This window comes from Dreissena polymorpha, chromosome 15 (genome assembly GCF_020536995.1).
Source record: "Dreissena polymorpha isolate Duluth1 chromosome 15, UMN_Dpol_1.0, whole genome shotgun sequence".
NCBI classification, from domain to species: domain Eukaryota; kingdom Metazoa; phylum Mollusca; class Bivalvia; order Myida; family Dreissenidae; genus Dreissena; species Dreissena polymorpha.
Genome location: NC_068369.1, coordinates 14,606,880 through 14,626,095, shown reverse-complemented (window position 1 = coordinate 14,626,095; position 19,216 = coordinate 14,606,880). Strand labels below are relative to the sequence as shown.

Sequence of the window (19,216 nt, the reverse complement as noted above, 5' to 3'; positions counted from 1 at the left end):
ACAAAGTTTAGGGGGGTATATACGTGTGTAGGAGTGAGCTTGTCTGTCTGTCGGTCCGTATTAAGTGTCTCTCTAATTCAAGTTGTTTTCATCTGATCTTCACCAAACTTGGTCAGATGTATCTAGATGATGGTTCGGTCAAGTTCGAATATGGCATTATGGGTCATGCCAGGTCAAAAACTAGGTCAAGGGGTCACTTAGTGCGTTTTAAACATTGAGCATGGTGTCCGCTCTCTAATTCAAGTAGTTTTCATCTGAGCTTCACAAAACTTGGTCAGAAGTTGTTACATCTAGATGATCTTAAGGCTAAGTTCCAACATCATCATGGCCCATGCCAAATCAAAAACAAGGTCACGGGGTAACTTAGTACGTTTTACACATTCAGCATGGTGTCCGCTCTCTAATTCAAGTAGTTTTCATCCAATCTTCACCACACTTGGTCAGAAGTTGTATTTAGGTGATTTGTAGGTCAAATTCAAACATGTGTCAATTGCCAGGTCAAAAACTAGGTCATGGGCTCACTAAGGGCGTTTTAAATATTGAGCAATTGTGCCCACTGTTTTTTGTGAAGACAACATGCAAAATATTCCGTGTCAATGCTTCATGTGGGGATTTTCATCACGTCTGTAACAAAACTGGTTTAATATAGTTAAATGAATAACCAAATTTTAAACCGAAATTAAGGGATTTCAATTGGCTCTATGCGGGAACGTGATATTTTACATGAACGAAGTTAGATTTTGATAACGTTGCATTAACATGAAAATTGAAGTGTGTTTTGGATTAGAAATTTAATTACGGTCATTGAGAATGCAACCAAACATTTACATTTTTAGCAGGCCTGATTTTGAATTAATTCATAAAATAATTGTTTGTAAAAACGTTTACGTGTCGACATAAATGTTTTGACAATATTAAGCATGAAATGTACAGTTTCCACGAGGAATGCACCAGGTTGCCATCAGCAGTCTTCTTAGTAACTGCCATGATTTTAAGCTCACCTGAGCAGAATGTGCTCATGGTAAGCTTTTGTGATCGCCTTTTGTCTGTTGTGCGTTGTGCGGCTTCAACATCTGCCTTGTTATCACTCTAGAGACCACACTTATTGTCCAATCTTCATGAAATTTGGTCAGATGATTGGTCTCAATGATATCTTGGATGAGATTGATAATGGTTACATTTGTGTGAAAAACATGGCTATAGTTAAACCTTGTTAACACTCTAGAGGCCACATTTATAGTCCAATCATCATGAAAATCAGTCAGAAGATTCATCCCAATAATATCTTGGACGAGTTCGAAAATTATGCCAGTTGGTTGAAAAACATGTTCGAAAGGGGGCAGGGCATTTTTAGCTTGACTATTACATGTATATATAAAATATATATAGTGGAGCTATCTTACTCGACCCGGCGTTCCCATGAGCGTTGGAATGTTAAAGTTTGCGTACCACCTCAAATATTTCCTATGTCCCTTGACATATTGTTTTTATATTTTGCATACTTCTTTACCAACATTAACCAATAGAGCTACTGTTATTTAGTATTTGTCTGAACTGTATCTGATCATAACGAGATAATGGGTTTGTGCTGAACACAGGGGCTATTAAAGCACTGGTGTATCATTAAACAAGATAGATCTTTATTCAAACAGGGAATAAAAACTCTAACAAAGATTGTCAAATGTGTGCAAAAAATTAAGAAAAACAAGCACTTTAATCAAGAAAGTTTATTTAATGTATTGACATTTAAAATGTGAAGAACATATTTATTACTTATTCTGACAATGTCTTATTGTGTTTTCTAAATTGTTACATCGCCGAATGTTCAAAAGAGTGAAAGGTTGAAATCGGATGCTGCGTTGCGTGGGACTATTGGAAATGGCTACATGTTCAGCCTCGTTGACTGGCGTTCTGCAAGTCACGTGACTTTGCGCTCTTATCAATTTTGGCCTAATGTGAAAAGGGTCTATTACGCAAAGCAATTTGCAATTCTGTGTAACAGATTTCTACTAAGTGGATCTTCTCCTGCCACTCTACAGTGGCGGTAACTGTTACCAGCTGTATTCAGTCTGGTCCACAGTCTATTACTGTTTATTTCGGTGTAGCTGTATACGCCAGCTTTTCACCTTACCTGACCTTTGTAACTGCCCAATAAAATTCAAATAAAATTTCCCGCGGCTAAGTCAGAATGAATACACTTCATTTATCCCATAGGCTGATTTGAGCATACGACCAGAACATTGGAAACATTTCCGCATTTTTGTAACACTGTTTTACTGCGTGTTTAGCATGAAACAATTTTATCTCTAATGAAAAGGCTTAATAGAACAGTTTCACACTCAATCTCAACATCAATACAGTTTGTGCGTGCACCTTTTATTTTCAGAGGATTGCCAGCGCGAGAATGTTTGTACTTAAAGGCTATGTTCTCATATTTAGTACTACCTTCCATATTCCTATCAACATGTTAACATGCAGGGGTTTTGTTTAGAAAAAGGGGAAGACGCTGGACGCTGGGTGAAAGGGGAAAATAGAGTGCCAAAGAGACAAATTTGGGGAAAAAATTAAAACTGTTTTAACCAATGTCTATATTATATATAGACTATCAACTGGTTTATATTTCTTTTAATGACAACAAAGGCATATCGCATATCATAACATAACATACAGTTTTCAATATAGCAATAATGATTATGGTACTTGTCAAAGCGCAAACATAAGTTATTTTATACATGTTCATTTAACAGTGGTGTGGATTGTCCCAAATTTTAAATCCTGAAAATTAGGCCGGTGGTCTTGGAATCGCAGCCGTGGGAACCCATAAGAAATAAAGGGCAAAGCCCCCCACCCCACCCAGAGCCCTTACTAATTGTTCATTTTTATAGTATTTCCAATTGCAATTTCAGGTAAATACAATTCGAAATAGTATAAACCACACCACCCGTATCACCACATGTGTATTTGTCATTCTATTTTTTCTATAAAGAACTTCGAAAATAAATTATAATCAACGAAAAATAATGTATCCAAAAACGACCGTCCGAAAAATTGTGTGTCTTTGGAAATGAAATAAAATGTAAATATCGTTTGACTGCAGACAATGAAAACCAGTAACCTAGCAAATACTTAATTAATATACAATTTTATTGACATATTGCTTTACAATAGCATAGTTTGTAGGTAAAAAACAACTTAATTGTCACCTTTTAATTTCAAACGATAATCGGCAAAAACTGAGAAAGGTGTTACATCATCGACATAGAACTAATTATTTAATTATCATCCTTTAATTCAGATCGATAATAGGTAGAAAGGTGTATAAGTGATCAGCTTAGAAATTATTTATTTATTGTTACGCTTCTTTTTCATTTGTTTATCTTTAAAAACGATGATTGCCATCGGCCGCTATATTGTTGGCAGACGACAATATAAACTGTGTATTCCATGTAAACCAGGGCTTTCCTTTGACCCAAGCTCCCGGGTTTTGACGCTTGAAAATTACAGAAGACCCCTTTTTGACTCTTGAGAAAATTACGTCATGCGTCACATTTGACCCGGGGGAATATACCGACTTGCGTCAACGAGATCAAAAGTTGTTAAGACTAAGCGATAATTGGCTCGGGGCGGAGTATCTCATTTAGTACACGCTAATCGTTAACGCCCGTTTCCAATAATCGAAGCACAAGTCCACCCAGTAGGCGGAGTTTGGTTAATTAAGAAATCTAGTATTGACCAATTAAAACACTGCTGGTTCGATGACGCGTGTATTAACTTTCCATTATTTATCATAGCGTTTGTTATCAGCTGTTTGCGGAAAAGACGTGTATTAAACCCACCTAGTTGCAATAATCCAACTCCCAGCTATTGACCCTCTGAGCTGTACGTATGTACTCATAAAAGCTCAGAGCATTTAAAAAGAACTATAAACCCACCAAAACAGAATGGACTCATCCGCGTCAGTTTTAATAATATTCAATATAAAATAATAACATCCATATCCACAGAACACCGTAAAGCATATTTTGAGATATTTCCAGAGTATGTCAGAATGTATTTCCAAAGCTGAATGCACCCATTACTGTTTTACTTCATGATTGCTCAGTTCAAAGAAGCGCGAAAGTTATGCTGGCATATGTACTGTCTACAACGTCAAATTACACGCTTTGCATCAAAGTTGCTAAAAATAACTATAGAACCGTTATTACTGACCTTGTGGCAAAGTGACAATTTTTGCATGAGCTAATTGATTACAAAATACATGTAGGCGTAATAATTGACCGTCTGAGAAGGCATAGAAAACGGCGTGTTTGTTGCACGTCTTCAGTGAAGATGGCACAGGAAATAATTAAAGGGCGTCGGAATTTTTGATGGGATTAAATACGGAGGCACCTATAGGCGAGTAGAAATAATTTCCTTTTATAGTTTACCGATTTATATAGGCTATTGTGTTTAGATACCACCCGTATGCTGTTGTTTTTTTTGTGATAGCCAGCGGAAATGTTTTTTTTTTCACATTTTGTATTTCATTCTTAATTTAATAGCCACGCGAAACGGTCAAACAAAGTTATTGGATAAAGTGTAATTGTGCAAAGTGTAATTGTGCTTGTGCATTCGGAAAATGTCGCAGAGAAACCTTTTCGAATTCGGAATCGGTAGTAAGGTCCCGCAGTGAGTGACTTTCCATCCCAGAATGTGCTGCGCAGGTTTCAGGACATGTGCAAGAGAAGAAAGTGATAGTTTGCTGGTTTTATGCTAGTTGTGTGTGTGTGTAGTCATAGTGTTGTTTTAATACATTTTCTTTACTAGGGCACCCAAATGAGATCACTCTTTAAATGCATGAATGATTTATTTATTTGCTCAAATGATTGTTGGTTTGTAGAACATATGACATATTGTTTTGCTGTATACATGAAGTAAATGTTGTATGAGAATTACAATCACTATATTTACTCAAAGGTAAGTTTGTAACGGACAGCAGTATAAAAAGGGAGGTAAATAATTTTTCAAGCACTTGCAAAAGTACACAAACAGCGCAACATGTCTTCTACTAAACGAAAGTGTCTTACATTGGAAGAGCGGATGAAAGCACTAAAAATGCTTGAATCTGGGAGGAGCTGTAGGGCTGTAGCGACCGAGATGGGTGTTGGCAAGACACAAATACAGTCGGTGATGAAAAGAAAACGAGACATTATTGAAGAGTATGAAGGGGACGGTAATCTACAAACCAAGCGTCCGCGGAAAGCCACAGAATATGACGATCTAAATGACCTTGTTCACAAGTGGTTCTTAGATGCTACTGGGCGTCACGTGAACATATCAGGACCACTCCTGAAAGAACGGGCGCTCAAGTTCGCAGCAGAATTGGGGTTAGCGTCGTTCAAGGCATCAAATGGGTGGCTCGACTCATTCCTAAGACGCCATAACATTGTATTCAAAACACGGACGGGTGAGAGAGCGGAGGTGGATCCAGTCGTAGTGGATGACTGGAAAAAGCGTCTACCAACAATCTGCGAAGGTTATCAACCGTGTGACATCTATAACATGGATGAAACAGGATTATTCTACAAACAAAGCACAAGGTAAGAAAAAAATTAAAACACGCTAATAATAAAACACATAAATAAATGAAAATATAAATAAATAAACAAATAAATTATAATTTTATATTTCAAAATTACTTTTTTAATATTTTCAGTGCGACGTTCTTCAAGAAAGGCGAGACATGTGCCGGCGGGAAGATGGCGAAGGAGCGCATCACTGTGGGTTTATGTGCCTCGGTAACGGGAGATAAGCTGCCCCCAATCATCATCGGGAAATCAAAAAAAACGAGATGTTTTGGGTCAGTTACTCCCGACAAATTGCCGATACGGTATTACAACAACAAAAAGGCGTGGATGACGACCGGGATAATGGAAGACTGGCTGAAGTGGTTTGATCGGCGGATGCGACATGCCAGAAGACACGTCATATTATTCATAGACAACGCACCATCACACCCTCGCATCACACTAACCAACATCAAGCTACAGTTCCTTCCTCCAAACACAACATCAGTTATACAACCCATGGACCAAGGGATCATACAGACAATGAAGCTAAAGTACAGAAAACGTCAACTACAACACGTGATGATGGAGCTGGAAAGATCGTCGGCGACCACTGGACCTCAAATTCTGAAAGAGGTTAACATCCTTCAAGCTATCTACTGGGTCATCAGTGCATGGAAGGAGACAACGACGGAGACGATCGGCAAGTGTTTCGCAAAATGCGGATTCATGAGTGACAGTGAAAAAAGTGCTAGTGCTAGTGACAGTGAAAAATGTGCAGATGACATTACAAGTGACAAAAGTGACAAAAGTGAATGTGATGATGTTGAGGACGACTTGCCTCTCATCATGCACAAATTAGCACATGATTTATTTGGGTGTGAAGTGAAGGACCTCATCAACATTGACAGGGACTTCACAACATGCGCAACGGACATGGACGAATGGAAGAAGTCAGCACCGGAAATTCTACAAGAAGATGGATGTGACGAGGAAGATGACACCAACCCAACAGAAGAGGAAGCGACGACATCAGAAACAACACTCTCCATGAGTGAGGTAGTGGAAATGAGCAGAAAACTGAAGGACTGGGCAGTGAAGAAAGGGCACCATGATCTACTAGCGACATTGATGGAAGCCAGCAACCAGATAGGGGATATAGCCATGAATGGAGAGAAGGTGAAACAGACCAAGATTGAGGATTTCTTTTTCAGGCCATCTTAATATTGTTGTAATGTGTAAATATGTGTATGCTGTTCCATGTAAATATAATGTTCATTGTTGCTATGCTTGATATGTATGCTTTTTATTTGATATGTATGTATTATTGCAATTTTAATTGTTTAATTATATGACTGTTACATATTGTATTTGTAGTGGTTTAATTTGTATTTATTTGTATGTAAAGTATGATGTATTAGGTAAATATGTTTATGTATTTTTTTATTAAATAAATGTATATTAATATATTAATTACAATTAAACAACAACTTTTTTTCTGTATATATTTCTATAAAAACGAACACTCAACATATATTTGAATGTATAATGTACATACTAAAGCGAGATACACATGCATGTACTGACATATGCTAATGTGTTGCATTAACAACGACCAACTGGTCTGACAGGTCAAACTTTACTCAGAGACCACCTCAGTTAAGAGACCACTTCCTAGATTCACCTTGGGTGGTCTCTGAAGACAGGTTAGACTGTACATATTTTGTATGTAAACTTTCAGATGTTGTGTAGGACATATGACATATTGCTCTCTGAGATGTTGTGTAAGACATGATATGACATATTACTCTTTGAGATGTTGTTTAGAACATATGACATATTACTCTGCTGTATACATGAAGTTAATGTTGTATTAGAATACATGTTTTGTATTTATTACTTATTGAAATATTGTGTTTAAATGCATAGTGTTGTAGTGACAGTAAAATGTAAGAAATACATGTTAACATACATGTATCTTTTAAGTTGTTGCTTTTTATATATTATATCTCAGTAATTTGCTTAAATTGCAAAAAATCATTAACACTCCTGCGTTATTATTAGGACTCTTAAAAGTTTGATTTTGACTCTTGAAAATATGGTCCCAAGAGTCCTTGACTCTTGAGATTTGAGGTCTAAGGAAAGCCCTGTAAACAGTGTCTGCGCATGAATGACCCATTATTAGACTATGTGTGAGCGAACTCAATGTTGATTGGCCAACTACCATGTGCGCTTCAATTACAGCAAGGTCAAGTGATGGCTCATGTTCTGGTGCAGACCGGTTTTCGTTTATTGTTCAAATTGCGATCAATTTCATTGAAACAATGAGCTTGTGTTACGATGGATAATTAAACAATCAAATTTAACAACATTCAATTGAAAGCTGAAATAAATGCTAAAAAAGATATGTTTTGGTGAAAAATGATATTCTTGGAGGGGAAATTGTCTTTTGAGGGGAAGACGCCGACTATCGGCATCACTTTCTTAGTAAATAAAAACCCTGACATGTAAAAGTATAAAAAGCAATGGAAGCGAGGCCTCACTTTAATGCATTGCATTTCAACCCGCGAGGTATCGGCAGGGGTTTTTCTGCCTATTTTAGGAAAAGGAGTCTGACCAAATTGGGAATTTTTTATTGACAAAATTGCCCATTTTGAGAATTTTTGCTTCAATGAAACGGCTCATTTTGGGAACACATTGCTTAAATCATGCTTAAATAAGTCAGTGGTTTAACAAATAAAGTGGTATTTATGCCCCCAGAACATAGGTTCTGGGGGCATATTAAAATCGCACCGTCCGTCAGTCAATCAGTCAGTCCGTCCGGATTAGTTTCCGCTAAATAAGTCCAGTGTTTTTTTCACCCTATAGGGGAATGGTGGCGGGGCCTGTTTAAAGGGGAAAAACGCGTCGTTTTTTAGGAAAAGGGGAAAATTAAGAAGTCATTCTTTTATATGTAATGATATTTATTATATGAATACACATGTATGTCTGAATGTAATATTCACAGCTGAATGACCCCGTTCTTTTTCTTAAATATATATCAATGATTTGTTCTACATTAGTTTCAGTCAGTTCAGCCGTCATGCACAGTATCAGTTTTCCAAGCCAATTAGAGTGTAATTGGGATTTTTTCATCAATTAAATGGCAAATGTGAGCATTTTTCATCAATAAAATGGGCCAAATTGGAATGTTTGTATAGACAAATATTGACACAATATAGATACATCAGGGCTTTTCTTGGCCATTTTGGAAAAAAAAATAATTCATGAAGTCCTCTGATTTGGGAAAACCTTATTTAATATAACTCTTAATAATAATAAAAAATCATATTAATTATAGTTGTATAACTTGTTAGTTGTTTATAAAATGAATTTGAGATATATCTATCTTGTTTTTTTACTTTTGGAGGGGATTTTTCAAAAAAATTGGGGAAAAGTATATACTTTTTTTGGAGGGGAATGGGGCCGAATATCGGCCCCGAAATTGCCATAAAAAAAACACTGAAGTCAAGTAATTGTCATCAGATCTTCACCAAACTTCATGAATATGTGTTAGGCTATAACATCTATGTCAAGTTCGATAATTGGCCAAATTGACCCAGACAGTCCTGAGTTACGACCCTTGAATTATCGTAAAATTGGGATTTTTCTCGTTTCCGCTCAATAACTTGTAAAACTTAGTTGCTAGGCTTGAATAATCTCTAAACAGAAGTCTGATGATTGCGCGGACCTAATAGAGATCATTTGAAGATATTCATAAAGTAGATTTTATTTGCTTTCTCGAACAAACTTTCGGTAGACTTATATTTATATATTTATCCGTAAGAAGTACCTTACAAAGAGCACAGTTCTTTCCCTTGTTTGCGAAATAGCGACGAGAAACGAGGTCAAATGTAAACAAAGTTCAATCTGGTGATTCTTTTTAAAGTGTGACCATGCTTTGTTGTGCTGGATATGCTCTCTGTTAAAACAGAATAGATGATTCTTACTGAAGCAAATCTTTTACGAAAGGTTAGTCAGATATATTTCAAACTGGAATTGATGGAGCAAACTGGAAAACATGGATGGATAATACTGAGAAGGCAGGCATGTGTATTGTAGCTTACACATCTGAATTTACAGAATCATAATCAATGAGTTTCCTGACAGGAATTCAATTTACTGGAAGGGTATCTTTGATTATGTTTAGTGCGTCACTGAATTATAAATGGAATGTCCAATCATGAGAAGAACATCAGTAATGTCCTTTGTACAGAAGGTAGTATTTTTTATAATTTCATTTACAGATTAATAATTTGGAATGTACAGTACAGTATGGTTTTAGAAGTATAAACAAAGGTCTCTGTAACTTGTATTCACTTGTTGCATTTCTAGATAATTTATCATGTTTTTACCATGTTTATATTTATACTTGTGTGCCAAATATTAAAAAAAAAACAACAACAGATTTTTACTCATAAATTCATTTCAATTGAGAATCTTTTTTTCTGTGATAAATTAACATTTTCTACAGTACAGCCAACGCGGAACAAACGTATTTCGCGATCCGTGGCGGCAAGGCGAAACGAGTCGATGCCACTTCAGTCGTTGAAGCCGCGTCAGTATGCGGCGGCAAGTCGCATTTCGCGCGAAACTTCGCATTTGTCCGCCGAGGCATGCCGCTATCCGCGACATGATGCCGAGTCGATGCGCATCATGAAATAAAAAATCTCTTTAAAATTATTAGTTACATGTAATTAACAAATTTTGAAAGAACAATTATAATAATAATTAAAATCATAATAAATTTATTGTGCACGGATTGTATTAGCATATACATGTAGGCATAGTTAATGTGTCTGGCCAATTAAGTTTGTTTCCCACCCGTAGTGTATGTATTTCACACATAAACAAGGTCACGTAATTATGTTTTCGCACATACAAGTGGTCAAGGCTCCAGCATATGGTGGATTTATAAATTAATTGCATGTTGATTTTGCTATTAAATTTAAGCTGAGAAAATTAGCAGTTTGAAGCCACATCAATAATCAAGACGATGACGGCGCATTTGTTGTTTTGTTAATTATCAGCTTATTATAACTATTGTTTGAATATGCGTATATAAACACGTTTTATTTGTTCATATTATACAGTTACTATCGCTACTAATTACCCGATAATCCCTTATATTCCAGTTTTAAAGCAAATGCTGGTGAATATTTATGATACACAAACATTCTCGATATTTCCTTAAGTATCAAATACATTTTGGCATTTGTTACTATTTATAGAGATGATGAAATAACGTCTAATCGGGGCGTTTTTTTTTTCCACTGAACACGCGATTTACACCTGACGTGATGTTCATGTATTTATACAACACAAAATACACCCAAACTTTCCAATCGACGTTCTACATGTCTGCATAATTTTCGCGCGCTTTTTATGAAACAAAGGATATTTTAGCACTGTTTATTTGACGCTAGAATTTGTCAAAGATCGCATTAGCATTAAAATTCGGAAGTGTGTTTCGGATTACAAATTTAATAATGATAGTCGAACGAAACATTAACAGTTGCGCGTAATTTATTCTACACTAAACATACATGTATGTACATGTAGGTGGATATCTTTTCACTCGATCCGCCGCATACGTATGCGGCGAATTTACTCCGCGAAAGTACGCGAGGTTAACACAGACTCGGCGTCGTTGCGCGGATCGATGCCGAGTGCCACGGTGATACGCCGCGTGAACACACGATTCGGCCGCCGCGTACTAATAATCTGGCCGTGGCGTAAACGCGGATTATGTTTGTGCTACGTTAGCTGTACTGTACTGTCCTGTACAGAGTTGACTAGTTTTGCAAAGACTGTAACGTTATTCACACATAAATTCATGTCAATGAAATTGCATTACTATTTTCATCACAAAGTATTGTTAATGGTAAATGCGTGTGTTTTATTCAGCAAAACATAAAACAAACATAATAGTATGTTTACCGGTAAAAATGAATGTGAGCAAAATGAATGTGAGCAAAATGAATGTGAGCAAAAAATATTGCGGTCATGTTTCAGTCAATATTTTGACGATATAATTGAATTTGTAAGAATTACTAAGTGTGTTCTATTTTAGTATAGGGGTTTAAATGTGCCCAGTGTGTCATACAAATCAACCCAAAGCTTTGATACACATGTACAATAATATTAACTGCTTTTTGTACTAAAATTGGGCAACCTTTGTCTGTATATCATATGTAAGGGCAAAGTACAAATTGTTTAATCACCCCATGTTCTATAAATGGAAAACCATTTGATAAAGTCTGATACTATTTAAATTATCTTACATTCACTTCACCTTTGTAAACGATCTCCTGTAAAACCACCTGACATGAATAAACAGGTTAACATTTTTAGAACATCCACAGGACATTTTGGGTTATCGTCCTCATAATCGTAGAAACATCTTAGTTCAGATTGTTGACGTTAAATATTTATCTCAAACTAAGATAACTACAATATGGGATTGAAATTATCAGCTTACTTACGTATAAAATGTCTTTGTACTGTGATTTAACAAGCTCTGAATTGATTGTGGTGTATGCGGTCAGTACATGTAAAATTAAGATAAATCCCATTTCAGCAATACTATACGGTCTAGTGTGGTGTATGCGGTCAGTACATGTAAAATTAAGATAAATCCCATTCCAGCAATACTATACGGTCTAGCAAGATAAAAAATAAAGTAAGGTAAATACTCAAAATCAACGAATATTTCGCAACATATTTCATAAAATTAAGTTAACACATACAAAACTCAGTGCTCCTTTTAGTAGTAGCCAACATTTCAATGCAGATGTGGTATGGTAATAAAATGGAATAAATATATATGTTTTCCCAAATGGGACCTAAACAATTCTTATTGAAGGTTTCCAAAAATATTATTTTTTTAATAAGTTACATGTTGTTCATCTCCAAAACCAGTTATATGAGTTGAATCTCAGTAAATATAATATTAAAATCACTTGTATTATGCATTATGAAGTACTTGTAAGAATACAATCAACAATATTGATCACTTGTATTATCCATTATGAAGTACTTGTAAGAATACAATCAACAATATTGATCTCTTGTATTATCCATTATGAAGTACTTGTAAGAATACAATCAACAATATTGATCACTTGTATTATCCATTATGAAGTACTTGTAAGAATACAATCAACAATATTGATCACTTGTATTATCCATTATGAAGTACTTGTAAGAATACAATCAACAATATTGATCACTTGTATTATCCATTATGAAGTACTTGTAAGAATACAATCAACAATATTGATCTCTTGTATTATCAATTATGAAGTACTTGTAAGAATACAATCAACAGTATTGATATATAATATTGAAATCACTTGTATTATCCATTATGAAGTACTTGTAAGAATCCAATCAACAATATTGATTTACCAATTTTAGTCAAAAAAATGCAGTATTTGCCAACCCAAATGCACCCGTCCCGATTCCCAGAATGGTGAAAAAAACACTGCCAGGTGCATCACATTTAACTGCCAGACAAGTTGTTCAAAGTTTATATTGGCAAGTTCTTTCAGCAGGCTTTTATGATAATAAGGGAAAGGTGGACATTATTAATGCCTGCGGATCGAATGATCGGGGGAATATTGGTTTTGGCCTGTCTGCCTGTCATTATGTCCCAAAACTTTAACCTTGATGATAAAATGAAAAGTCGTGGGTCTATGTTCTTTAAACTAAACATGTTCGTGCATCTCATTGAGATTTACAATCAAACATGGTTTGAGGTAACTAGGTCAAAGGTCAAGGTCACTGTGACCTTAACATTCAAAATATAACATTGTTTCTAAAATAGCTGCCGTGCGGCTTCAAAGCGCAGTCTGGGGCATTGTGTTTTCTTAAAGACAACTCTTGTTTTATCGGGCTTTTATGATAATAAGAGATAATAAGGGAATTTTTTGTTGATAAGCATGATTATACAGTGACAAATATAACATTATTTCGTAACACTGTCATGCTTAATATTACTGGTCATTAATTATTTATCAATGCTGTGCTTAGAAAGATGTAAATATCAACAGTTGGTATTTCTTATCTTCTGGACAACTGGCTTTTTTGACAAGTATTACACAGTTCCCTGTAGTTTTTTACATTGAATTTCTCAATAACTCTATTAGAAATTTCTGTAAACAAATCGATGCGTTGCAATAGCTGCGTCTATGACTTAAAGCAGCTTGAAATAGACAAGTGTGACATTTATATTAGGAAGAAAAAATCAAATACCAATAAATAAGTGCCAAAAAACAATCATGATAAACAAAGTGGATGCAGATTTGTTGGAGTCAACTAAATGGGAATGTTTTCTATTAATCAAGAGATTCTTTTATGAAAGTGTTTGTCAAATGAAATCAAGAGCATTCAAAAACGCTCTTGAAAAAGCATGATACTTTGACAGTGACTTCTGTGTTAAAAGCAAGTATTAGATACTCATTACATGTTACTGTTTCTTCGCGCCTTTACTTTTATGCTGAGCAACTGACCATAAAATGTAAGCATTAAAAAGTCTTCCAGAGTCGGATTTGCCACTCTATCTGTTGGTTCGGCCACCTAAGCGTTCGAAATTGCGCATGCGCAACTTAAATATTTATTCAAATTGAAGATGATGAGATCTAGAACTAAAAACATCCGTAGAACGCAAATAAACCAAAGATTTTGAACTCAAACTTGTTAAACATCGATATACTTACATGTATATGTTGACAGTCGGAAGTCTGTATCTGCTGAACGTTTTCCTATTGGTTCGTGAATTTAATTGGTCGAGCGCACACGCTCAAATATGAGGCTCAAGAATTCTCAATTATGTAATGTAATTATTGTCTCAATAAATAAATAAACAGTGAAAACAATTGTAACTTAGCAGCAAAAACAGCAAATATGCACAAACTGTGAGTAATTAATGAAATTGAACAAATGAAGATTTGATTCTTTGGTTCAAAAGTCTCCAGTAAGAAAACAACTGAACAGCGATAAACAACATTGACAATTTAACTGCAATGAGGTCACAGAAAACTGTCGCCTCGTCTGAGAATAGACTTGGCATGACATAATGCCAAGTGAACCCAATGTCCACTTTCGTCGCACAATTGACTATCTTTAGGTGTGGTCCCTTGTCAACATTGATGGGCGTGAATCACTAGCAAACGCAGCAAACTTCTGTGTGGTAAATATCTGACTCGCTTTCAGAATTGTCGGTTCGGTTGATGATTAAACCGCTTGTAGATTGTTTGGGGCTTGTTTGTGGCAGGTTTGTCCTGGATGATGATGGTGCCTTGCTTTTCTTTTGTGCGTCGTATATTTCGAGCGCCTCAAGTGTATGCATCACTGGTGAGTAGTTTCCCGCCAGGCTTCGGTTTTGGGGTTGTGGAATTTTGCTTCCCGCATTTGCATTTGCAAGGGGCTGTTGTGCTGGTAGATTTGGATTTCGCCCGAAGATACTCATCCACCGCCTCTTTGCCAGCGCGTATCGACTGCATCTTGAGCATTGGTGTCTCATCACGGAACGATTCACATGGCAAGAGCTTTTCCATCGGAACAGCATTTTTGTTCAGGGGATGCATGCCGGTTTTTCTAAAAGCGGAAACTATGTTCCAGGTGACAATCTTGCCTTGATTCGCCTTCATGTATGAAGCACATTCGCTATAATAGAAGCGCTTGAACGGCCCAAACTATCCGACATCAAGGGGTTGCAGGACATGCGATGTGTGTGCTGGCAAACAGAACAGGTTGATGTGTTGATCTCTGGCCCATTTCACCATCTCATGGGAAGTGTGTGTGCTGTGCCCGTCAAGTAATAGAAGTACTGGTTGGCTGCCATCTCCTCTATTGACGTACTTCACAAAATGGTTTTCGAGGTTTCAAGTCCTTGAAGGTTGCAGTGGTCGACCAACCAGTTTCCGACATGGTCACAACAGTGTAAAGTTGTCGTTGGACCTTTTTCCTGCATTAATTATTTATGTAAATTACTACAGCGTTTAAATATTAACAGATAGTACATTAATGTTGTGTTTCAAAGTTAATATTCTTTTGCAATTAATTAAATAACATCAATTTATTGATTTACGCAACTGACTTATACAGTAGATTTTGCTTAATTGAATAGCCCATTTGTCACGTCCAAATATTCAATTATCCGGAGTATTCAATTACACGAAATCAGTTTATTTCCAATGTTATCACTAACTCACTGTTCATCCGAATTAACGATGATGTCTGTAAATACGCTTCTACGTCACAGCACGCGCATTTCCATTTAATAAACAAATATTGTCCATTCAATTTCTTCTGGTAAATAGGTATTATTATCGTATTTCAAAGCTATATTGTTAAATTTAATATATCGCGAAATAAATTTGTTTTATTCAAATAATGCATAGAAGAGCGCAGATAGTCGTTTGTTATTCATTATATGGTGCATTGAAAATATTCACTCACCGGTTACATTACAATTAATTAAATAACATCAATTTATTGATTTACGCAACTGACTTACATGTACTTTAAATCATTGTTTTAGTTTTATAAATACTGTACTACATTATTATGAATGTAACTCATTTGCTTAGCATATATAGATTAAAATTTAGTATGCTTAGATTTTAATGAACCTTTAAACACAAAATATGGCGGCAGATGGTGTCCTATAGAATTCGAACATCTGCGAAGCAAAGATGTTTTTATTATTGCATCACAAAAAAAATCATGAACTAATAGGAATTCACGAACCAATAGGAAAGAACGATATGTATATCTATTATCCAATATTTTTTAATTTATGAAGGAAATAAATGCATACAATTATACAGGTACTTATCGATAAATTCTCAACATGTGGTGTGTTTTGCAATTAAAAATGTAAAATGCATAGTTGCACAAATATTAGAAAATGAGCTCCTTAATTGCATACACTTGTAAGCAGATCAGAACTGCCTCATTCCATGACAGCAGGAAGTGGATGGAAACATATGGCCCAGACCATGACTGCCAAAATTACCATGCCCTTTTCATTCATTGTTATTTTTAGGTTGATACTGATTGTGACATGATTTAAAAAAATATATGGTTTTACATATGTAATGTTCATAACACACATAACTATTTCAGGGATTGCCCTAGCACGCTTCTTTATATTAAACTCTGAATTATAGTACTGTGTTCAATACAGCTTTAATGGGGATTTTAATAGATTTGCAGTGAGGATACATACCATTAACATATAAAAAACAATTCTTATCTTGTACATGATAGGAATAACTGTATATTCTAAGAAACATGAAAAGCCTCTGTCTATTGAGTTTTCTTTGTCTTCTTAGATGGCTTGCTGAACCTCATATTTAGTCCATAATTAATCACTTGTACACGCATGTAAATACACATAAGCAATAACATCAAAAATATAGCATTTATCAGATTAGAAATACAAGTACATACAATTTAAATTCAGTTTAATTGCAATTTAATTACACACTAAAGAAATATGCACAGGAGCAAAATAACAAAAACTGTCTGGGGATAAAATAAAGTAACTACAAAAATCAAGTAAATATTCTTGTGTGTACACGATTTGAGAAAGTAGCATCACATATTACAAGTTTCATGAATTGCAATGAATCTTAAACCTTTCATGTCAGGGTTAATAGTAGTCTGATAAAACAGTTTGAATTTATATGCAAATACTAATATACACAAAATCTTTGTTTTCTATTTAACCATACCTTTTATTTAACCCTTTCCCACTAAAAGAAAAGTGAACATTGCTTTTTGTAAAAAGCATAAAACTAGACCAGCCAGTAACTCGCAAGTTGTTCAGGGTTTATGCTGTTTCCGGCTCATCAGTAACTAAGGATTGGAAATGAAGCTTTTAAACTTGGATCTAGTAAGCAAGGCATTTAATTAAATTTAATATTTCTAAGGGACTACAAATGCGTTGAAATACGTATCTAAGTGGTAAAGGGTTAATATTGTTTTTATTGGAAATTATATACATATAAGTAGTGGTATTAATTACAATATAAGGTAATACATTACAAAATTGAGTCATTTAGATTTCATTAATACATTTAGCCCAAAGTCTTGTCAAATGGATAATGTAGTGTGTTTGGTCAGAAATGAAATGAAATTAACATAATTAATTAGGCTAAAACATAAACGTAAAAAAAACATATTTGCAGCCATTGTTCAGTTAATACTGGTACAATATAACTTTAATTGTAAGAACTACTTGACTAGTTATATTTTATTCCTGATGTCATTGTGTCAAATGTGAAATGCAATCAACCCAAAGATTGAAATTACAGGCACAATAATATTAGATGATTCCTGGACAAATATTTTGCAACCTGTATCTGTAATCATGCATAAGGACAAAGTACAAATGGTTCAAGAATACCATGTTCTAACGAGAGCGCCGATGGCGTTAAAAGCATAGGTGCAAGATACAGGGAACAATGGCGTCACGTGGTATAATGTAGTTCGATATCGCCATCCGCGAGTTTCTAAAATAAATCAATAATTTCAAACAATTACCGACTATTTAAATAGATAATCTTTCCATTTACATCAGTGTTTGAAACGCTTATGAAAAATAATTACCCAAGCCTTTCAACATTTAAGCACGGACAGATCTGTATCGAACTATTCTTTTCACAAATGAAAATAGACGCTACCCTATTCGTCTGCGTCAAGAATTTGTCGTAATACTTGTGGTAAGCGTTAGATGCAGACGTGCACAACAGATTGAGTTCTGAGTACAGATTTCTGAATGCAGATTTTTATAGAAACTCCTCACAGCAGTTCCTTCCCTTGCTTCGCCCGGTCAGTAACTTCTAGTATAAGGGAGGCCACTGCGTAGGAGATTGAGATTTATAGTGCAGATAGAATTGTTTTACGAACGAAATTTGTTTTAGGTTATAAGAAGATGTTTTGACATAAAACGGTCTTAGAAAAATTCACTAAAAACGGTGTCAGCAATATTCTTGGAAGAAAACGTTAGAAAAACGTTTCCAAAAAAAAATTGTAAGAATGACCATATACTAAATTAAATAGATATTTCGTCTGATTTTTGATCAGGTATGGCTTCATAAAGGGCAACCGATCGATGTGGATTTTCGAAATGTGGTATATACCATAAGCATAGGTGCGTAAACGCACCTATGCTAGAAATGGCAAAATCAACAGATAATAAGAGATGCTAGTTATGTTATCTAACCTTCACTTCACCTAATGATATGCATTATCTCGTGTTGTTAAATCAAGTAACATGAACACATGTAGACAGGTAAAATATTAGAACATTAATAGTACAGTTAGGGTTATCGTCATCTTTGATCAGATAGTTGGCTTTTAATATTTGTCTTAAATTAAGTAAACTTTAATTTATGATTGAATCAGCTACATTTAAAACACTCTTCGTACAGTATTGTGATTTGTATATACTCTGCAATTAAAATGTGGAGTGTATGTCACCAGTACTACTACATGAATAATACATCAATCAGGGCAATGTGTTGGCTGCATATTACAACGAGAGCGCCGATGGCGTTAAAAGCATAGGTGCAAGATACAGGGAAGAATGGCGTCACGTGGTATAATGTAGTTCGATA

The 19,216-nt window shown here is 35.3% G+C and overlaps 1 protein-coding gene across 1 annotated transcript; it reads left to right on the top strand.

Moving 5' to 3' along the window:
• Positions 1-5,136: 5,136 nt before the first annotated feature.
• On the top strand, positions 5,137-6,770 carry LOC127860911 (tigger transposable element-derived protein 4-like). Its single transcript, XM_052399224.1, has 2 exons — positions 5,137-5,579; positions 5,696-6,770. The coding sequence occupies exons 1-2, from the start codon at positions 5,137-5,139 to the stop codon at positions 6,768-6,770; spliced, it is 1,518 nt and encodes a 505-aa protein (XP_052255184.1).
• Positions 6,771-19,216: the final 12,446 nt, after the last annotated feature.

Coding starts and splice junctions, on each gene's coding strand:
- LOC127860911 (XM_052399224.1), top strand. CDS start 5,137: ATGGGTGTTGGCAAGACACAAATACAGTCGGTGATGAAAAGAAAACGA. Junction 5,580..5,695: donor TTCTACAAACAAAGCACAAG/GTAAGAAAAAAA, acceptor TAATATTTTCAG/TGCGACGTTCTTCAAGAAAG.